This window comes from Frieseomelitta varia, unplaced genomic scaffold (genome assembly GCF_011392965.1).
Source record: "Frieseomelitta varia isolate USP_RPSP 00005682 unplaced genomic scaffold, Fvar_1.2 scaffold_152, whole genome shotgun sequence".
NCBI lineage: Eukaryota > Metazoa > Arthropoda > Insecta > Hymenoptera > Apidae > Frieseomelitta > Frieseomelitta varia.
The window spans coordinates 780,662-803,376 of record NW_025109217.1 but is presented as its reverse complement, the minus strand read 5'-3'; the positions used below and the strand labels follow the sequence as shown (position 1 = coordinate 803,376).

The 22,715-nt window shown below is 39.0% G+C and overlaps 2 protein-coding genes and 2 long non-coding RNA genes across 7 annotated transcripts in view; 2 read left to right on the top strand and 2 right to left on the bottom strand.

Annotated features, from left to right (window-relative positions):
• LOC122535740 overlaps positions 1–22,715 on the top strand; it is a 47,820-nt gene that overhangs the window by 3,469 nt on the left and 21,636 nt on the right. The gene's annotated exons all lie outside the window — the stretch shown is intronic.
• On the bottom strand, positions 15,293–17,373 carry LOC122535717 (troponin C, isoallergen Bla g 6.0201-like). The gene is made up of 5 exons (XM_043667485.1): positions 17,222–17,373; positions 17,037–17,064; positions 16,810–16,953; positions 16,051–16,302; positions 15,293–15,604 (listed from the first exon to the last, which is right to left on the bottom strand). Exons 1-5 carry the CDS (start codon positions 17,222–17,224, stop codon positions 15,570–15,572), a joined length of 462 nt encoding a protein of 153 aa, XP_043523420.1. The 5' UTR covers positions 17,225–17,373; the 3' UTR covers positions 15,293–15,569.
• LOC122535734 lies at positions 15,536–18,406 on the top strand. Its single transcript, XR_006308241.1, has 3 exons — positions 15,536–15,649; positions 16,710–16,715; positions 18,376–18,406. It is a non-coding gene; the product is annotated as an uncharacterized LOC122535734 (long non-coding RNA).
• On the bottom strand, positions 19,043–21,618 carry LOC122535707 (troponin C, isoallergen Bla g 6.0101-like). Of its 3 annotated transcripts, XR_006308238.1 has the most exons (6): positions 21,538–21,618; positions 21,151–21,184; positions 20,669–20,812; positions 20,341–20,595; positions 19,302–19,694; positions 19,043–19,250 (listed from the first exon to the last, which is right to left on the bottom strand). XR_006308238.1 is itself a non-coding variant. In XM_043667459.1 (5 exons), the coding sequence occupies exons 1-5, from the start codon at positions 21,607–21,609 to the stop codon at positions 19,669–19,671; spliced, it is 531 nt and encodes a 176-aa protein (XP_043523394.1). In that variant the 5' UTR covers positions 21,610–21,618; the 3' UTR covers positions 19,043–19,668. The 3 variants fall into 3 exon arrangements, 2 of the variants coding, with proteins under 2 accessions (XP_043523394.1, XP_043523407.1); XM_043667459.1 differs by having other exon boundaries at positions 19,043–19,694; XM_043667472.1 differs by having other exon boundaries at positions 19,043–19,694; positions 21,418–21,609.

The window sequence follows — 22,715 nt, the reverse complement described above, 5'->3', positions numbered from 1 at the left end:
TGCGGGACTCCCAGGAGTGGAAGCTGCAGGTTTCACTGTGGGAATCGATGTTCGTATACCGGAACGAACCGAGTATATTTTACAGAAATTCCCGCGCCCGCGCCCGTTTAATTGATAGCACGTGACGTATCTATCGTTGAATTACTGTACAATGAACCAGTTGGTGGTTAATTAGAATCGTGATACGTTTCGAAAGGTACAGACGAGCAAGAGTGTAAGCGTCACAAGCATGCAAACATTCATTTCAATCTAAAGATCCAATCTATGAGTCCATTCACCTGATCTTTCCTCTACGAAAGGTTTTTTGGATCATTATTGTCGGTTTGATTCAAATTCTTTCTCTTCGTCATGGTCGATCGATGTTCGCGTCGTGTGTCTAAAAGTGAAAATCAATCTCAACCTAGTTAAGTTTAATAACCCAATCAAAGTTTAATAACCGATTATCTCTATATCAGGCGATATTCGATATTCCTGACAAGAGGTCTCGCCAGGAATAACATTTTCCGAAGGTGTCGATCGATACAGTGGTTAGAGAAAGTGTTGCCGCTTGCCATTTTATTTATCGTAACATTTGTGTGCTTAGATAATAAAATTAACTGTCATAAATTTATTATATATTGATGAATCAAGTAAACTGGCTGTAATAAATTTGTTATATTATATCATACGTTTAACATGATATTGTTGTCATTATGTGATCACTAATATCAAGTGAACTAACTGTAACAAATATTTAATTGTACTCTCATACGACTACGAAAATTTGACAGAAGAATGTAGCAAGAAATAAGCAGACACTTTGGAAAATAAAGGTATGTGCCAATATTTTTTGTAGCCAGTGTGACTGGTCGTTGATCGGAAAAAGTAACGAAATATTGGCGAGCGCCTCTGCGAGTCGAATCTCTCGATATCTAAAAACGACTCGGCGCGACGTTCGGATGCTTTTTTCTTTTCCTTCGTTTCTTTGCCTGTTAGCTGTCTCGTGGCGGACTGCGGAAGCTTTCGCGAGGTTGCTCAACGAAGAAAGTGACCACAGAACCACGTGAGTCATGTAAAACGGGATATTTGGAAAGTGGTAAACATTTTCGACGATGCAAAGGGGAGCGGCGTACTCGCTCGCGCGCCCGGTGATAAAAATCGGGCGATAAATCTTCGTCACGGACGCGAAATTTCATAACAGAGATATCGTCGAGTGACAGCCTGTCCGGTAAATCGTCAATTATAGGTGAATTGAATACGAAATTTCGTAGTGAAGATGTGAATGTCTTCGCTATCAACAGTGACTGATGAATCGTCGTATTAAAGAACGAAATCGCGAAATTTTCAGAATGAAAATAGGAATAGTTCGTGGATGTTTATACAAATTTACACTTTCATGAATGGAATTGCAAAACTAAATGATAAATTGTTTTACTTGAATACTGTAACAGTTGTCATATTTTTCCACGCGTTGTTTCGTATACTTTTGAATATTACTTTGCACCTGCAAATTTTCCATAAAATCTGCAATTTAGATAGTGGCAAATCGTGGAGAACGCTTTTAATTGTGCCTTTAATTAGAGATATAATCAACGGCGTCGTGACGCTAGAAAATGTTACCCTTACGTTTTAATGATCCACGCTCGAACGATCTAAATAATCAGATTTGTTAGTAATATTGCGATACGATAAGCATTGAAAGCAACGTTTTGCATTTAACATTTAGATGCCTAATGAATTTAACATTAAAATATGAATGATGGTTGCACACGCACGGCAACTGTGTACACATTTTGACACGCTTGACATTTCATTAAATTTAATAAACATTCGTTTGATTACTCGGTGTAATTTCAAAGCGAAACAATTCCAACGTAATTCCCGCGCTGCTTGATTATCGGACTGGTTGTTAGACGAAGCATTACCTGATTACTTGATTATCGAATTACCGAGTACGAAGGAAAAAAGAAAATTGATCAGAAGTAAGAATCGCTGGTTACCGTTAACGGAAAGTTGTTGGAAGCGAAACCTAATCGATAGTCTGAGGAGAGATTCAAATTCGAATTACTATAAGTAGCTGTGATATCGTTGGAACGTCTAAAAATTCGTCAGACATCGAGGAAAACGGACAAGGACGTCACCTTGAAGGTGAAGAATCGATGAAGCATAACGAGAGTTGGCTAATGAAAGTTCGGATCGATACGTCGACGAAAAAAGGAAGTCCTGGAATAGAACTAGCGAGAAATGAACTTTTTTGCAAAACAACGAAACAAGGGAGAAAAGGAAATTGCTGTTCCATTCATTTCCAAGTCAACGGGCATTATTCGACGTTACAATTAATTATTAAGGTAAAAATAATAATTGAAGGTAGCATGTTGGTGAACGTCAGTATTGACCGTGCTTTTATTAATATTCCTGCGGTCGCGTGTATTTTATCAACGAATTCAATACGTAAATTAATCTTCATCCATCTCTTGTGTCGATCTGGCACATTTTTCTAAAATAAAATGTCACGTTATGTTTGAGGTACAAAGGTGATGTTCTTTGACATTTGTTTTCCTAACGTACACATTTTTCTTACATGTAACATTTTTAATACAGTGACAAAATACAGTGTCAGAGATGCAATTGAAATTCGTTTTCAAAGTAGTTGACAAATAATGCTGTACCATAATTGTTCAGTGAAATGCGTATAGGCATTGAATATTTGAATATTTGAAACAAATGACGAATGCTTGAAACATTAGACAAAATTAGAGAATATAGAATAATGATGCGAAATCGGATGTTTATACATGAAAGTATACACGCAATAAAAGGAAATTTAATCTACCTGTTATAGATCAATTAATTTCTCTCAAATTAAGAAGGATTGGAAGAATTTATAAGGATTAAGACGCCTCTCGCAAAACCACCAAATAATAGAAATATAGTCGTAAACATTAATTGTGAGAAGAAAGCGCTCGAATTTCTCCGAGATGAAGTTAAACGTTCGAGATATTACGGTGTCGTTGAGTCTTAAATTAAAAACTCGATATCTCGCGGACGAATTATCTGTCGTTAATATTCTGTCGAATGGCATTAGGAAAGCAGTGGAAGCGATACGAGAATTTTAGAAACGCGCTTGTAAAGTGGATCTCGATGTAAATGAAACGTTTCCACGGTGACGAAGGATCGCGGAAACCGAGCCAACAGGAAGAACGATCCGCTATCGATTCGCGGAGTTAAAGACATTGATATTAGAAACCGCGGTCGTGATTCGAATTTTTACGGCGAGACGGCCAATCCGAGAGTCGGTGTTCGTCGAAACGAGGCGAGAAATCGAGAACGGAACGCCTTTGGGGAAGTTTCAGAAACCGGAGATCGTGGATGCAATTATCGTCGCGATGCAACGGACGTGTTTTTCCTAGGATATAGGAAACGCGTCGATGAAGAAAACAAGGAAAACCTCGGTTTGCGAAACGCTTTAAAAACTCGGGTGAGGTTGAAAAAGCACGGCGTGATAAATCGATTCGTTAGGCAAATCGTGGCCTGCGCTCAATGATATCGGCGTCTCCGATCTACGGAGGTGATCGAGGCGCGGCGGGACCGCCTAAAGACAAGCGTGAGGACACGTTTTAAAGAACGTTTACTCGGGCGTAATCTCGTAATTGTGTAACTAGCCAGCTGCGGCTACATTCTAGTCGCGTTGCCATAATTCTCTTTTGCAAGGCGCTCGCTACGTCCAACAAATGGGAAAAGTTAATGAGGAAATCGGAAAACCGTTTCTTCGGCTCGATATCTTCCGAAGGTGGCTTATTTGGATGAGAAACGGCATTCCTGCCGTTGATTCTCGATTTCCCGTCACCGCCAGTGACAACCGTCAGTTTCATAATATCCGTCTTGATTACGCTCGCTCGTCTGGTTCCGTTAAGACAATTCAAAGCGCCTCGCGAAGGGTGAAAGTTTGCAAACAATCAAGGAACTTAAGCTTGGACGCCGGGCTGAAAAAAGTCGGGCCAATTATTAATTAATCGAGCTCCGATCGTGGCACGCTGGATACGGATTAGAGTTGTTGTCGGTAATGAATGACCGGGGGAAACCTCGCGGTCAGTCTGTCCGTTTGGAAAACGCCCATTCGGATTGCAATCCGAATGGGCGTACCTAATAAAATCATCTCGACGGATAACGCAGCGCAGCGCTGCGTGTTTTCTAGCGTTTAATAATGAAAGAACGTAGCAGCTCTCTATAACGGAACTGGAAATTACTCTACGGCACGTGACCACGGTATCTACGTCCGATCTAATTCAGTAGCTAGCTATTCTTCCTTTTGTAAAATAAAATAACTCGCGAGCATTTTTCACCTATTCGTCGGAAGCGCGTTCCACGCGCTTTCTCGAGGTGTCGAATTGAAAAGGAATATTCGCTCTATTCACAGCTAATTCAATCGTCCAGTTTCCACTCGTGAAAGTGCAGACAGGGTGGAGTAGCCTTTCGGTACGTACGATTCTGTCAAGGAATCGCAGGAGGTGATCAGCGACTCGAGGCGCTTTCGAGAGCCCGATGACTCGTCAGACGTGACGTTTAGCGCGTAATAACGATAGGCTCCCGCGATCGTGTGTCTCGCGGACCCAGCGTGTGTCCTTCGCTAGTAACGGCACTCACTATCGCCAACGGTCCCTGGTTACCAATGCGCCACTCAACTCTTTCATATCTGCTGCCTTCCATCTAGTCGATCTAGTCGGTCGGAGTTTTGAAACTTCCTCTCGATGAAAGGTTTCGGATGTTTGGCTTTGCAACGTTGCTATTTGAAGGATAGAAATCGGCAGTAATAATACTCATGACTATATTCGAACATAGAGTTTGCAATAACGGTAAATATACGGTACGTGAAGAGAAATGACGGAGGACTTTCCGAAGACTTATTTATCGGCAGACATAAATGTCAGTTTTTAAAGGGCATGCAAATATTTCGAATTAATATTTTTAATGTGAAACGAGACTGACGAAGCCCAACTTCCTTCTTTAGTCATAAAGTAAATCTTTCTGTAAAAATTTGTCACTGTTGAATTATTTTTTAACTTTCAAAATCGTCAAAAATTTTCATCTTTCTTCGCGCGGAGATTTGTGTACACTTTCAATCGCGAGGAAGAATACTCGAGATCACGTTGCAGCACGTTCACAATTTGAATTAACTAAATTTCACGAATGCGAGAAACCGTGTGTCGACGAGTCCATCGGAGAACGAGTGACAAACAGCCGATTTAAAGCGTTATTCGCGCATACCGCGAGCGGAGCACACGCGGCGAGGGCGTCAAAAGGCCGAAGGAAACCCGTGAAACTCCTTTCACCATATGTCGAGTAAACGGGCCGTGCTACGTGTCCCGGTGAATCGAATCGATGCGTCTAACCGGTCGACTGACCGCTCTCGAATGTGATTCACGATCGACTCGCCCCGGGTTCGACCGCCTCCGGGTCCGCCGTTAACCACCGGACGAAATTGAATCCGATGGTGCACGAGCTGCCGCGTTTCTCAAAATTGACTTGCCACGAAAACATTTCCGTGAATTACGCGATCTACATACATATGTACGTGTATAGATGAATTGCCAAATGTTTAAAATTGTTACGTTTTCTAATATGTAGAATGAAAACATTTGGCAAGAAAGAATTTAATTAATTTTGACGTTTTTCTCTTTTGTAGGTTCTCATTGAAGGAAAAAAATCTCTCTATTGTCATTTATTGTGAGAAAAGCTAATGAAAAGTTCTAAATTTAAGAAGCTTTTTTTTCAGAAAGTCTGTCGAAATAGATCGAGATGAGGAAAATAATGGAATTTTATTGAGATAAGGTGTATCTCGTTTTCTAACATTTATCCCAAATTAATAACAAGATTAATAAAAGGTTCCATTTTGGTATTTTTATTGGGTTTAATTGATTTGTAATGTAGTACAGATACTTTATCTTTGACAGATATTTCTTTATTTACTAATATACTATATGTAATGATGTATTACTTATTATAGTGCCTCCAAGAAGCATTTGTATAGGATAATATATATTATACCTTATATTAGTGATTGTTTTATATATATAATATATAGAACATATATTTATAATTGTATAATTATGTATATATATATATAACATATACTTATAATTGTTTTATTCATTAACTATATTAAATCTCATATTATTTTATAATTTCATAAATTTATAAATTCATTAAAAAATAAGTGCACGCAAACATTTTTTGGAGCCACTGATCATCTAAAATGATCAAAGTTACACAAAATTTTCGGAAGGATAATACATACGAGCTCATTCTTGGAATTTCTCTACACTTATAATTACAATGAAAGCTGAATTGCTACCACGGTGTAATTACCACGACCTTGGCTACCGAGAGAGAAATCACGGAATTTCGTCGAGTTCGGCGGTTAATCAATTACAGCCACGTCCGTTAACGATTCTCACCGATCACGAGACTTCTTACCCGAGAGAGAGAAAACTGTATCTGTCATTACTTGGAAAAGCAAATGGACCACGTAGAGAGCTAACTACGAGCCCTGGATACAAGTTGCTCTCGCTGTTCGTAAATTTCGTTTTCCCGCTTGCCGATGCGGTAGAAAATCAAGCAAATCGTCGAATCTGCAATTGAACTGGAATTGCAGTTGCTCGTTTTATTATACCTTGATGTCTCGCGGTTGGCAAGCTTGAGAATATCGGCGTGCAAAAACGTCGGATAAATCTTGCTCTCTACGTGGACGTTGTCGTCGCGTTATCGATTCAACCGTCTCGCTGAACCGCGAGCCACGATTCTAGATCGATTAGAGGCGAGCACGGAATTATTTATGGCCCGGTTGTTTATGTATAATGCGATCCTGTCCGACGATAACTTTTACTTTCGTGAACGGCGAACGTTTGTCGTTGCACGCTAATTCTCGCGTCATACAACGACTTTGCAAAGGAAGAAAAAGGAAAAAAAGAAATAAAAAAATAAAAATACAAATAAAGAAAATAAAAGACGCCATTTAGATCTTATCGAATCCTGTCGAAGGTGTTCAAACGTTAGGGTAGAGGGGAGGGAGAGGGAAAAGTTTCAAGTTTTGCATTTCACAGTAGCGTAAAAAAATCATCGATGGCGAACCTAATTAATTTAAACGTTCCGTTTCACGTTTCGAGCAAAAAGATGGTCGATGGTCAAGGCGAAGTTCATTGAACGTATTGATTTTTTTCGAACGACGTATTTCGTCTGACGTCTTTCAATATGTTACGCCTTGTGTAAACTTGTTTCATGCTTGTTTCTTGCTGCTTCTTTTATTTCCATTCAAGTGGGCATTAAATCACATCGTCTTCACAGGCGTAATATACGAAGACTGTACAAGAAAAACGTGAGAAGCTCATTTTTGTTGATTTTCTGAATCATACGTCAAGTGATAATAAGGAATATTTCCTTTGACACTGTAAATTAATATATTTAGCATTTTGTAAATGTTCTACATTCCGATGAAAACGTTTCTGACGTCGAACACATTAAATCCTCTATCCTTTTCTACCCATTTCATTCTCAAATAAAGTTCAATGAATGTAAAAATTTATGCACTGCGCGAGATTTCAAAAGTTGATACGACGCTGCTTGTATAATTGAAATTAATCAATAGCATACAGCGAAACCAGTAATTATTCAAACAAGAACAAAACGTATTTCACAGAGAAATGAAGCAATGTGTAAAAGGTGTGACCAATTAGAAACAATACTGTATGTGTCCAAAATCATTCTGTCTGAAAGTGTTCCAACTCCAACGTTCTATTTCATACGTTTTGTTTCGTAGAATGTCATTCCAATTGAACGTACCGATCGTTGTTATCGCTGAACGTTTTAACTGTGCCATTAAGCAGGCGTGGAAACCCAATAAAGGCGGTTCTAATTGATTTCACTCCTTGAGCTTGCCTTTAAATCCTCAAAAAGGAGAGTTGAATTATTCTCAACGAACCGAGAGTCACGAAGGACACCGTTAGTGTTGTGCTTACCACCAGCGAGTTGGAAAATTAATATCGCGTTCGAAGGAATTACGATAAGTTACGACTTAACGGTTTTTCGGTATGACGATTTTGTTAAATCGGTATCCTGTTGGGCAATTTTCACAACGTCAACGAACGTGCATTAAGTAATTTTATTAAAATAGAACGGGCGACTATTTAATCGTTTTCTTGCGCGATCATTGTATCAACGCCCCGTCTAATAACCCTAAAATTACAGCCATTAAATAGATCGACCTTATGCTTGTTCCTTTGAATCGGCTGACCTACCTTCTCTTCCATTTTTTTTTTTTCTTTTTTTTAATACGATAATGTTTCGTATGCCAAGCTCCTAATGATGGCCGTTTAGTAACTATTAATCCAACGTTCAGATCGTCGGATAATGTCGTCGTACGACCGGTAGGCACTATCTAACATACTTATAGGGGGGGAAAAAAATAACGTCAGTTCGATAAGACGTAATTATCCCTGTTTGGATCGAAGTTTGCAACGCGCCACGTCTACCAGCGTGGCGTTTCGATCCTCGCAACGAGATATCCTCCTGTATCCTTTAAACGAATTGAACTCCGCAATGAAATGCGATCAAGGCCATCGTGACGCTGGAATGCAGCCAAGTTTATAGCAGATACCTCTATCACCGGTAAATGTATACGTATATACATATATTGTGTAATTCGCTAACTACTTACCGCTCTATGCAAATCCACGCATACGACGAAACCGTTGCATTGCGTTAATCGTCTGTTTTCAAGTCGGTCGCATTCCTACGGTTAATCTGACTTTCATTCGATATGAATTTTCGGTACGATACGATTTCGATATGAATTTTGTATACTCGTGAAACCGTACACGCGCGAATCGTTATTTCACGAGTGGATGTTGGCTCGGGCATCATCTTCTCGCAATCAGAGCAATTTTATCGTGGGAGAAGGATAAAAATGCGATACTTAGATACTGGAGACTGAGTAGCAAGGATCGTTGGTGATTAAACACCTTTCTGTGACTCATATGAAAGTTCGTAATGCCAATCTCAACCTTGGTAGCCACTCTGATTAACCGTTTTGATCCGCGATCAACGTGGGAACGCGGAGCGCACGGCATTCCGAATTCCGAACCGTGAAATCCTAAAATGCAATTCAAGCGTTGAAACACAGGGGAAACGTTTATAACATTAATAACAGTAATAAGCCATTTGGAAATGGCTAATAAATCTACGAAAAAAATTCGTAAAAAATTAACGACACCAACCAGTTTCGAGAATGTTCAAGAGAATGATATTTCACGTCAGAATCAATGAAAAATTGGTAAAATACAGAATTGATCGACGACATATTGAATTTTAAAATTATTCGACGCGACGCGTTACTTTATACACTTGGTCGGGGGAACCAAAGAAAATTTTCTAGAAATGTTTCTAGTTTTCTCGAGCGTCCAGATCTTGCGGTTCTTTCTATCGCGGTAAATGCTGTTCGAATATGGGACTGTCAAATTGCTGTACTCAATTGGCACCGTTGATATTGGTATTGCCAGGCAGATGTTGATCGAACGCCTACCAGCCGGTAGCACTTTCTCGTCGGAGAATTTGCTTCGTTAACAAAGTGTAACACCTCGAAGATTACGAGTAATTGTAGCAAATTGTTTGCTCTAGCCTTCACCTACTTTCTCTTTCGCGGAGTGAGCTTCGGCCGACAATCAAGCGTAAATATACCAAAATTAATAAGCGTTTTAGAAACGCTCGGATAATTGCAGAAGGAACAACTGTCAGACGCAGTTGCCCGCGTGTATAACAATCTCGTGAGTTCAAATAAAATGTTGACAGTTCGTGGAATCAAAATAATATAATTTTAAAAAAATAACCAATGAACGAATATCGATTTTACTGCAGTCCAATTAGAAATCTACTAGAAAGCCAAAGAGAATAGCGATTCAATTCTGTTGGAATCGATAAATTTGAAAATAGAAAGAAGAAAAAAAAACGAAATTACGCTAGACTGAAAGTTTCAGTTTAAAATCTGAGAGAAATTGAGATTGTGATTTATTTTGAAGCGTCTCGAGGTTGTAAGATATTCCTGGTTCTTCGAACGATACACCACTCAGCTCGGAGATTTTCAAACGCCATAATTACAAGGTCATACGACCTGGAGTACCATAATTACATGGTTGTAGAATCTTAAACGTCGTCTCTAAATCGCAGATCTTTGAATATTATCGTGTTCCATGACCCCGAAGTGATCGTTGCACTTGCAAAGTTCTAAATACCATTCAAGGTTCGTGGCGTTTGGGATCCTATGGATCACGAATCATGGCGTCTGAACCACTACGAGTCGTGAATCATGACGTCCGAGGTCTCGCGGGTCACTCTAGATCTCATGACATCAAGATCCCACGACTAGAGATCGGATTAATCTTCTAATTGACTCGTAATTTCCACAGAGATGATTTCCCGGAAGCAATCGTCGACTTTTCTAAGACGAAATTGTGGATGTAGCAATTTGAACTTTTACAGGAGTTAATCGATTGATTTAATACACGATCACCGGGGAAAGTTTCTTTCCATTTCGTTTAATCTAATATTAAAATATCCGATGGTGTTGCAAATGTCTTACTCGTAGTGGTCTGTTGATTAAATGTTAATAAGAATAATGTGACGTAAGTTGCTCTTGCAACTTTGTTTTACTGTTTGATAGTCTAATTATTTACCTCACATTACACGTACAATTTCTGAATGAATATTAGAAGCGAAGAAAATTGACGAATCAATTCGTTTCGGATGAAACTCTCTCGATACCGATATCGATTAGTTTCCCAACAAAATCACGAATCTCATTAGGCTAGGCTTCTGGATATTTTCGTTCGAAACGTGTAATTATCGCGCCTGATCGGTAGACGAACCTATCGAAAGGAGGATCTCGAGTGAAAGAACATTTGTTTTGTATCAGACGAAGTGGAACCGGTTGTGAATCTTGTTTATCAAGTGGATCAATCAAAATCTCGATAAGAAGCCGCGATACACCTGGATTTCTTGCGATGCTAATTAAAATTTTTACCACGATGTTGCGTTCTTCTCATAAACGCAACGCGATTTTCTCACAAGGGTTTTCCAGGACGTTCGTTACGATTCCGGTTTATTGTATTACAGTGACAAGTGGAAGGAATTCATCCAGTTGTTCAGCGAATTAATCGGTTTGTCTTACAGTAGTGAAAAACCACGGCTAGGTATTTCATGCACAATGATCATGCCAACTTTCACAAAATGAGAATATCTTTGAGATCAGAAGGTAATCAAATTTTGATAAGCGTATTACATTTGCACGCTTTCACGAACATGTCGGTTTTTATCGACACTAAATATGTTTCATTATTATCCAGACTAGAATGATATTGTTACAATTATACTTATCAGAACTTTGAGTAAAATTTAATTATTATATATACGAACGTGTCAAAATGAAAGAATGTAAAATTTTAAAAATTTCACACACGAATACAACTAGAAGAGTTGAATTTGATTGATTCTTAAATTAATTTGTGTCTTTGTTCAAGAATGTGACTTCTCTTTTGTCAATATTAGTCAACAATATCAACCAATGAAAAATTCTTACAGTTAAATAAATTTTCATTACGGAATGATGTTTCGACCAATTCGTCTCACTTAATCTTACAGTATTAATTATACTGTAATCAAGAATTCAAGTAAGAACGTTAGAAATCCATTAGTCTATCATTCATCATTCACGTCCACGGTTTCATATCAATTTATAATTTATTTATTATTCTAATTAATTTTATTTGGATTTATTAATTCAAAAAACGCTCGTTTGTTTCTAATCAACCATGTCGAGCCGAATAGAACACTAAAAGTGTTATTTAATTTGCATTACCTAACTGGTCTACATGATATATAATTGAAGCACGATTGAATTTTAACTTTATGCTTATCTACTTCTGACAAGATATGATACTCAATTGCAATTATTCAATGACGCAAAATCGTCGAACTACATAAAGTCACGGTTTTTTGTTTCCGGAATGTAGTTTCAATTCCACGCGATCTGGATTTTTAATTTTACGCTATCTTAAGTGTATGAACGGTTCTATGTAATGATCTTCGCATTCTACATAATTAGTATTACTCTTTCCCCGATTACTAGATATGTTTCTTTCCGTATTACTAGATATGTTTCTATGTACAATGTAGATTTTAGTTGGTACAAACGCGCCGGTACCACACGACTGAGCTTGACCAGTGAAAGGCACAGTTTCTTCCATTGAAAATGCCACGAATCGCGTATACGTTATCGAAATTATCGAATAAAACGGGTCTGAAGTAAGGAGTTAATATTACGCAGACGCGTGGCATAGCAAGTGGTAATTTTCCAACGGAAAATCGAGGCTGGTTATACATTTCATTTAATCTCGAGATTAAACGAAGTCCAACTACTAGTTTGCTGCCGATTATTTACTGTATCGTTGGGTTTTCTTTATTACAATTGGCGCTATCGGTTATTAATTATGAATATTTCCCTTTTCCTTTAAAGTCGTTTGCTTTACTTCTTTACTTGATTGTAATTTCGTTTAAAAACATAGTTCAGTTTATATGCGAAATAAATTTTAACTCGATCGAAAATTACAAGAGAAGGCAGTAAATCGCGTTTCTTATATTTTGCAAGGCAACATTAAAATTCAGCGTGCGGTTAATTAAAACTGGCTTAATTAGTTTTTGAGTTAAATATCTTTCTCTTCGTCTTCCTCAGAATTTTAAAATTATTACTCGACACTAATAATTGATTTTCACAAAACTTCATCAACCATTTTCTCGCTACACATTTTTATGTCTCGCTTTCAGTTACATTACATTGAAACTCTCCCGTTTAATTACACGGCGACGCCAAAATTAGGAAATCAGTTGATTTTAATTCAAATTCAATTTAACCGATTCACGGCCCTCATTCCGTACATGAAAGAATCAACTTTGGCTATTTCGAAATCAAAGAACACGGTTTGTGTATAAAGTGTCACAGTTTACGATGAGATCCATCACTCGGTGTTTCGAAATTTGTCGGCTCGTTTGTGTTTATGATAATCTCATCCCGTGGTACAATAGTAGCACCGTGTATGCACACCGAGGGAAACATTATTGAGTGAGTGGACTAACCATTTTCACTGGAAACCGATTACCACGGCAACGTGGGAGTTGCCGGGATAATGACATCTCTGGACATTTCAGATGCCTGATTTGGTATGACTTCTGTCGGTCCGATTCCCGTTCACCGACAGCTGCTCGCGATTGCCTCTTTCAATCTCCGACAGGAAATTCTATACTAAAGCCTCGAACGTCGAACAGGATTCCCGGTGATTTGACATTAATCGAGAACTAACGATAGAACAGTGATCCCATTGTTTACGATTATTGTTGGTTTCTCTTTCGAAACGTTTTGCAGAGCTCGAGAGTATTTAGTCGTAAGAAAATTGATTCTAATATCATTATTATTACTTTAATTTCTAATTATAACAATTAAAGGTTAATATAAGAGTTTTATTAATTCCAAAGCACCTCTTGGTATTCCATGATTTATAAATAAATTAAGATGAAGTCTTACGAATTACGAAATTTCTATTGCAACACTGTTGTTTCATAAGAATTTTGATATTTCACATCACATAGGATAGCTTGGACCCCTCTCGCATTGGACCCCTCGATTAAATGACACTATTAATTGTTGAAATTTAGAAAAAAAAACAAATTAAAATTTTCATAAATGTTTAACATTTAAAATTTCACCGTAAGCAGTAACTGGTCAGCATTTAAAATTTCCGGCTCTACAAAAAACTTAGAGAAAGCAAGCAGACAGCCATAGCACTCCACTAAATTGCAAGAAAATAAATAATCCGACCGAATCCAAATTCAAAACGATGACTCTGTTGAAAGCTATATTATTCTCTCCTAAATTCTGTATCGTAGCAGATTTATTGCACCGATAAACCAGTCGCCGAATCTCGGCCCGGTGCTCGAAACGGATCACGCGAATTCAATCATGCGCGAATACATGTGGCAGGCTCGTGACATTTAGAAATTTGGCCGTTGCATTCGGATGTACAGTACATTAACTTCGTGATAAAGTTTCCCGATCTTAAATTACGCGACGTGATGATCCCGATTAATTTAGGAAGCGTCTAATTTCACGCTTCTGTCGCTGACATAATTTTCACGTTGACGATATATTTTGAAGCTGTCACTCCGTTGCAGAAAAGCTATTAAAATTATTCTTGTAACGAGACGGTCGATATAGATAGACAAACAGTCTCTGCTTTGTACTCGAGACTGTCGTCATCTATCCATTTGTCTTGCAAACACAGCTCGCGGTGTAAAGCAAATTTCTGTAATCTTACAGAATTTGACGTCGAATTTTGAATTTCAATTTTTTAAATTTAAGACTGCTAAATATAAATTATTCACGTGTAACAATGCAAAAAGTTAAGATAACTAGTGACAGCTTGGATAGAAAGTCGGCCTAGGCGTTGAGCAAAAAATGGAGTGTAAGAGTAAATAGACGTACTTGGACAAGAAAATGTAGAAATGACTCGGGAACGAGCGAGAATTTGTCGATATATATCAGGTTAGGTTAGGATAGGCGTGCACTTTTCGTGAGAGTGAACGGAAAATTAAATTTGCGCTTGTAGACGCGATCTAAATGGATAGCTGCCAGGAACGTTGGCGTTCGTTAATCTCCGCTAACGTTCAAAATCTGTTTCCTTAATTGTCGCTTACCGTTGAATTCATAATTACCAGCGGTGTTACCACACCTGAATAAACCGATTTCGATGTCCGGTGGAAAGTGAAAATACTTGAACGAAAAGGCACGCAGAACTGAGTGTGTGACAAGAACACGATTCTTTGTATACAAAAAAGTAAACGTTTATTCCTTGGATACAGGATTCCTCGACGACAATTTACATTCCATCTCGATAGAAGTATATGTTAACATACTAGCCACGTGTCAAATAAAAATATTGACGAGCTTATGAGGTTTCCTCTCGAGGTTTCTCTGTCGTTCTCTCTGACGTCGCTGCCCCGCGAATACTTTCGAACGTGCGCCTCGAGTGAGGACCCAGTTGCAGCTGTTTAGGCGTCAAAATCGATACGAGCAAACGAAACCGCGAGTGCGATAAATCGGGCTCGTATCAAAAGCCTCGTAAACTTCTGGCCACGTAGTTTTAGGGTTACAAGAGTATCGCAGTTTAACAACTGTGGCATTTCCACTCGATCAGTTGTAATCAAGGAGAGTCTTTTCTTTTTCATTCTGGGAATTTTTATTGAACGTTTCGTTCTCTTTTGTTGCGTTCGCAATATGACCTTACGACTCCGGTGTAATTCGACGTTGATGGTACGATCGATTGGAAATGGGAATCGGAAACGGTTTCCAGTTCTAAACCAGGCGTAGCCGTCGACCAGTCGACCAATCGAAATCCCATGCCTCTGGTATCCAGGTGCGAGGCCAGTCGTTCGTGCCAATCGTTGTCGCGCTTAATCGTAGCCGCTGTCCGTCCTAATTAGTCCCACCGTGTAATCTAGTCGTCACCACCGGTCATAACTTCCATAAACTCTGAAATGGGAAATTAGAATTCATGAGTGATCACGTGCCGGCAATGTGCAATCGCGTCGAAACGCGGCAGCGTGGCGAAGGTCTATGACATAACTCATGACGGAGTTGCAAACTCCGCGCGCAATAGCGTAATGTATGTATGTATCATATCGGAGGCGTGAAATTCTCGGTAAATAGAAATGTTTCGTTTGTTCCGGCCCCGGGTGAAAACGCTCGAACCCGATAGACGACAAGCGTTTAATTAATCAAACGGACTGATGGATTCTTGGCAAACGACGTTGCAAGCAGTTCCCTGTAATTTCCTCAGCGTGCAACACTACTTCACGCTTTAACTTTTCTTGGCACGATGCAACCAAGTTCACCAAGTTCGTAATTTGATTGGTTTGAAGAGCTATCAAAGCTTGATGCTTGTGAGAATTGTAATTTTTACGGTGTGATCGCCGTACCGTCGAAGTCGAGCGTTCCTGAGCCGTCAGCGTCGATCTCCTCGATCATCATGTCCAATTCCTGTGGCGTCAGTTTGTCGTCCAGCTCGTGAAGAATGTCGCGGAACACCTCGGTTGTTATGTATCCGTTCCCTTCTTTGTCATATAACCGGAATGCCTCGCGTAACTCCTGCTGCATCGCTTCCGTGTCCTCCTCCACTAAGAATCTGGCAGCCAGAGTGCAGAACTCTTCGAATTCCAGTTGGCCGGATCCTGTGACAGGACGATGATGAAAAATTTGACGTGACATGTTGTTGGATCATCATATATATGCAGAAACGCGACAAGGAACAAGCATGGATTCTGTTAGGCTTTCGCATTAACCATGGATCTTGGACAGAAATGTTTGGCGAGGAATGTTTGCTAATCTGAATATTATATTTTTTACAATTTTAGTGACAGTAATCTACTCTGAAGTGTAGATTTTACGTTTATTCGTGTTTTCTATCTTTCGAGCTCCTTTTTTTTTTAACCATCGGTATATGTATTCGGAAGTTGAAAAATTATCGAAACGAATGCGGATATAGCCATGAATTTTCTTTACCATTTTCGTCTATTTCCGTGATAATGTACAAAGAAGGTTTCACGTGGCCTGATATTGTTGCATTATCGTATCAAAGCTGAAGGTATTCTTTGTCTAATTGATGTATATGGTATCTGTTAATTGGTTCTGTTTAAGTTTAGTAATCAGAAACTTGTTAGATGCTAGATTTTTCTTACCATCTTCGTCCACTTCCGTGATGATTTCTTTCAACGTTTTCTCGCTCAGCTCGTAGCCCAACATGGTCAATATCGTGCCCACCATGTCGGTACCGATGCTACCCTTTTTGTCGTGGTCGAAGGCATCGAAAGCCTTCTTCAGGACTGACAAGAAATAATAATTATATATTGCTGGTCAATCAATCATTTTAACTGTAGAATAAACCAGCGAAAAGTGAATAACTCACGAGCAATTTGATCCTTGGTCAGGTCATCCTGAAATCACACATTGTACGCATTATTACATCGTGTCGACATTTGAAACGAAAACGTATACGACTTGTCAACATTTGAAACGAAAATAGTGAGAAAATAATTCAGAATGCACTCGAGAAATATTGTTAGAGGGTAATGTTCACTCGTAACAACGCACCATGTCGAAGTGTTAGTCAGGTGTACAGCTTTTTGGAGTCAAGTGTTAACGCGCAACAGCATCGACGGCTTATCCGAGTATGCACTAGATTCTGGCTGTGGACTTCTGTTTTATGTGGACATTAGGATGATCTGGCACGTGATTGACCGGGCTGATATCTACGTAGGAACTCTAGCGGTTTTCAAATTCATCGAGGACACTCCCCCCACTCTACGTTCCCGCGGAAGCCGGGCTTCAATTGTGCAAAATTCGAGGCAACGTACTCAATTTCCTATTCTATCGCGAACCGTTGCGTTGCCATCGTCGAACCGGCGATACTTTTTCATACTGGACTATATCGGTGTATAATTTCTCAGACGCTTGAGACGTGAGATCGCGTTTCATATATTTTCAAAATTTCAAAGAGAGATCAAGAACAAGGTCTAGCCAGAATTAGCGCGCTTAAATTCGCTTAAAAAAATTTGAAAAATTTATCTTGGTTTATTCTCGTTGTCTACGCAACTTTCGATATATTTTACATTCTTCCATTTTCCCTCCCGTATAATTACAAGAACGTGCAAGGTCATTTTCACCGGATTACCACAACGTTCCTGTTTACTTTAATTTTCCAGCTACACTTCGTCCAGCGAACGATAGTCTCGATCATTTGTAATTCAATCGACGCGCGGTTACATCACACCGTGGTCGGTATTCGGTATCGCGATCGTGCGATTGCCAGGCCAACTCGCCCCGGGGAGAAATCCTTCATATTTTGCAAAATCTTCGTTTCGCAAGGATCTCTCGAGCTTGGCTTGCCGAGGGAAGCTCGAGCTTCCGCCACAGGCTATATAGTTCACGATCCACGATCGATATCGTCGCGACAATAGGCGAAGTTGGCTCATCGCCGGATATCGTGCACAATCTTCCGAGACAATTCCGACGTAATAAATCGGTCGTATTCTTAGGGAGCTAATTATACCTTCGAAATATGTAACAGCTAACACCCTGATCATCGCATTTTCAATATTAACGCTGATTCTGGCATTCTGCTCGTTTCCGTGTTTCGAGAACAGGCATTGTTCACTTTATAGCGAAAATGCCGCCGCTCTCGCAACGATCATGGCTAACATGCGCTTTACCGCCGGCTAATTTTAAAGCTATATTTACTACACGAGGGCACACGTGTTTACTACATGAACGGATTTAAGCGTTCCATTTAATGCGACTTCGATGCAACTCGATTCGATGATAGTAATTTCGTTAGGTATTGAGACACAGCGGGAGGAAACGATCCATTAAGGATCGAGCAATAATTTTGAGCGTTATCGTAAATATATAATTCACGGATGTTTGTTTCAATTACTTGAAATTTTTATAAAATTTTGGTACCTAAGAAAGATGTCAAGTGAATTCTTAGAATCGTTTTTTTTTTTTCATATTAAAAAGTAGACCTTGACAGTATAGTATTTATTGTATAAAATTTCTTGAAATATTTATAAAATTTTGGAGCCTAAAGAACGCGAGAGGAAAGTGGTAAGTGAATCATTGGAACCTTTTCTTCATATTGAAAAGCAGACTTTGACAATATAAATTTATCGTACAAAATTAAAGATGAAATTATTGTGCTGATGCAACTTTAACACTGGTTTTCAATATTTATTTGAAAGAGATTTAATTGAAATAAATAGTAATGGTAACTAGAATACTGTACACCGTATTACAGATTGTATTCCTCTTCATTTGGCTTTAATTGTGCGTCAGTGGCCTTAACATACAATTCATTTGTGTATATTACTACAAACACAAAGGGAAGGGAGGGCGCATAAATTAAACGAGTCGCAATTGCTATTTTTTTGTACTTTTATTACAACGCGTGTAATCTCTTATGTGCAAGTTATGTTATGTCGACTTAAATGTACAATTTTACAATTACAACGGTGTGTGAGTATCATGGCGGTTACAAATGATGGTAAATTTTGCGGGCAAAGTACGAAGCTTGCGAACCTTCATTTCTCACCATACAGATAATACCCAATTCGATTTCGTTAAACTTCGCACGATCTCAATCTAATCAGCGCATAATGAACAGACCAGAAACTACTTCGCACGATGATAATTACTTGGAAACGTCGATTTCTATCGATCGACATAAATGTGTTTCTAGAAAGCGTGCCTCGCTAGAGCACCCGCTAGTCTCGGGTCCGCTTAATCCCGGCATGGATAGAAATACATTTTAGCCGATTGTGAGTCCAAAAGCGACCCACCCGGCAGAAATACTTTCTCAGCTATATCTATTCGCTGCTCCTCCCTAACAGACATCACCTACGAACCTTTTAACTTCATACTTTGCCAACAGTGTCTCGATAAATCGCATCCTCCACGTGTGTAGAACCAGGCGGTATCGTCGTTTGCATGCGTTCTCGTGGTGACCAACACGAGGGACGATCGCTTCGTGCCAACGTGATAATTTAGCCTGTCATGACCTCCATGAATTCTGCAACGCGAGACGAACGTTTATTCATTACTCGGATTTACAGAAAAATATATTCTCTGCTACTACTGGATCGATCTAAAATTATGGTTTCACCATGTTTGATTATTAAAAATTGGATGCTCAATCTTGTTTCGTACTTTAAACGCTATGATATATTTTTAATCTATACGTTTTAATTTGACGTTTGTTTCATATTTTTCATTCTGTGACGAGGATTCGTAGTAAAATTCGTAGAAAAAGAATTAGAAAATTAAGCAAATCGTATGATTAAATTAAAGGCTTAAAAGGGGACGTCTATTAATTTCGGTACAACCCAGATGTGAATGACATATAAAGTAATTAATAATTCTCGTTAGAATTCCATTTATCTGAATTCATTGAAAGATAGACTGCCCTGTATTAACTTGTCGAAAGTTCATTTAACACTAGAATTAACTAAAAAATAAAACTTGCGATCAGACGAATGAAAATGAAGAATAAAAATTGCGAGGTGCACAAGCTTCTCATTTAAAAATATTACAAAAATCGTTCAAATCATATAAATTATACAAAGATCTGATCTGCTCTGCTAGCTCTAGCGTTCATCGAAAACTGACTGAGATTCCATTTCAACAAATACACAATTCATCAGATTTCTGGTACGCACCTTCGAAATCGACCGTTCCTGAACCATCAGCATCCACTTCATCGATGATCATGTCCAACTCGTCGGGGGACAGTGCATCATCTAGTTCGTGAAGAATGTCTCTGAATACGTCGGTGGTGATATAACCGTTTCCCTCTTTATCGTACAAGCGGAATGCTTCGCGTAACTCTTGCTGCATCGCCTCCGTGTCAGTGTCCTCCTCCATGAATCGGGAAGCCAAGGCACAAAAATCTTGAAAGCTAAGTTCCCCGGAGTCTGGAAAATGAATGTTATTCAGGAGTCGTATAGACGCGATGAATTATTGATAGACGGTTGTTTAGCGATTTACCGAATGGGTCGAATTCAGTGATAACCGCTTGCAGTTGCTCCGTTGGAATTTTCATACCCATCATTCCGAAAATGGTGCCGACCGTGTCGTTGGTGATGTTACCTTTCTTTTCGGGATCGAACGCGTCGAATCCCATTTTTAATTCTGGAAAATTGCAGGGAAAGATTTGAAAAATTGATTTCGAGAAGTGGAAAATTAAGAAAATAAAGAGTAGGTATAGTATATTTAATTCTCAAGTACCATAGACATTGAAACCTATATTTATTATGGAAAAAGGTATCACAGATTAATATTTATTGTGAATAAAAGGCAAATTTAATTGTTCGTATTCTATGTGTTAGTAACAAAAAATTCCAAGTATAAAATAAAAGAAAAGTATAAAATAATACGACGGACTGGATATGAATAGAAACTGCAAATGGAACAAAGTACTCGAAAGTTGACAAAAATTTGGTACACTTCGCTATAAAATCGATACTCACGTTCAATTTGATCCTTGCTAAGTTGAATATCATCCTGCAACGATGAAAAATCGGTTCACATTTATTAGAACTTCATTTGTTAATTATAGAACACACCTACTGGCAATTAGTGTTTCGAATGAAAATGAAAGACATTTTACCCAAACATCGATATCAAGAAAACGGTATACTCTCGATAATTATTGTGTTACTGTTTCGCGTAATTTCGTGTTATTAAATGTAATGGCGGTGTACAGCTACGGATTCAACGGTTTCCTTGATAATTACCATTGTGCCGGTGACTCGATATATTAACGACAATGTTCGTCCGAGCTAATCACAGTTATCACAGAAGTAAATGATTAACAGTTCCCGTCTGTGCAATCGCTTCTGAACAACTTACTGTACCGATGGGAATGTCTGACTGAGCCTTAGTAAACTAATTAGCAGAGCCGCACAGACGCAATCCCGCATTCTCATTAGCGTCGATAGACAATCGCCAATCATCTGTCGATCGAAAGGCACTATAAAAAGATTCTTAATCGGGACCCTTTCACGGTACGCACTTTGCGAAACGTGTAGTTTGTTGTCGCAATCAATGAATGACAAACTACAATCGATCGTTTAAATCGATCGCTCTTTCCTTGTTGTTCCATTCTTATCAACGCGTCGTTGATGATAATCAATCTCGTCAATTTTGCGAGAGTTCACCCTTCCACTCCGATCAAACTTTCGGAATTAAGTGGATCTTGATGTTGTTGCGATGACTGAACCGTGATTCTACGTACATGTACAATAATTTATATTCACACGAAGATGCCCGAAGAAATGAAATTTAAATAAAAACTCACTTAATTGAATATATACCGTGTATATATAAATATTCGAAAACATTCGTGGTGTAATGGTTGCAAATTTTTGCGCGACAAATATAAAAATTTGAAAAAACAGAACTAATGAAAATACAAATATTAAAATATTTCTTCGATATTCCTTTGACTAACGTGTTCGTCACATTCATAATTCCATTGTCGGAATTAAAAGGAAAAGGAAAAGACGTCGGAGAGGCGAGATGATTTCGTAACGAGAGATAAACGAGAGTAAGAACAATGGAAGACGTATATCGGATGGTGAATCATCGGCATGTAGAGAAGCTGGTTTGTCACAAAGGGGGAAATGGGCCGGCGTTACGAGCCGTGTTACATCATTTGGCAATGTCAAGCTCACGCAAATCCGGAACTGCTATTGGCAGTGTAGCCGTAGAAAGCTGCGGTGACGTGCCGTTGCGTATAGCCGGTCATTTCCACGGGCACTCGGTGGGCGAACACGCAAACGGTTATATTGGATTGCAGCGTGCACCGACAGTACAGCGGTTTGATATTGGCATTGCGTCCTTTTAGAGGATTGCAGTGGATTGCCAGCCGCTGCTGCTCGTAAAAAAGCTCCGTCGCTGGCAGCCGCTTCTGAGAAGCAGAACACGAAGCTTCCACTGACCTCCTTAGCCAATCGGATAGAGGCATCGACGAGTTGCGACGAACTACTGACCTAATCGTCAAAAATAAACGACAGACGCCAGCCAATGATAA

Bases quoted from the DNA above. Each gene is read 5' to 3' on its own strand.
- LOC122535717 (XM_043667485.1), bottom strand. The intron at 16,954-17,036 runs GTGAGTTATTCA...ATTTCTTGTCAG, and splicing joins GACCAAGGATCAAATTGCTC to TCCTGAAGAAGGCTTTCGAT. The intron at 16,303-16,809 runs GTAAGAAAAATC...GTCCTGTCACAG, and splicing joins CACGGAAGTGGACGAAGATG to GATCCGGCCAACTGGAATTC.
- LOC122535707 (XM_043667459.1), bottom strand. From the start codon at position 21,609: ATGAGAATGCGGGATTGCGTCTGTGCGGCTCTGCTAATTAGTTTACTA. The intron at 20,813-21,150 runs GTGAGTATCGAT...GCAATTTTCCAG, and splicing joins TAGCAAGGATCAAATTGAAC to AATTAAAAATGGGATTCGAC. The intron at 20,596-20,668 runs GTAAATCGCTAA...TTCATTTTCCAG, and splicing joins CACTGAATTCGACCCATTCG to ACTCCGGGGAACTTAGCTTT.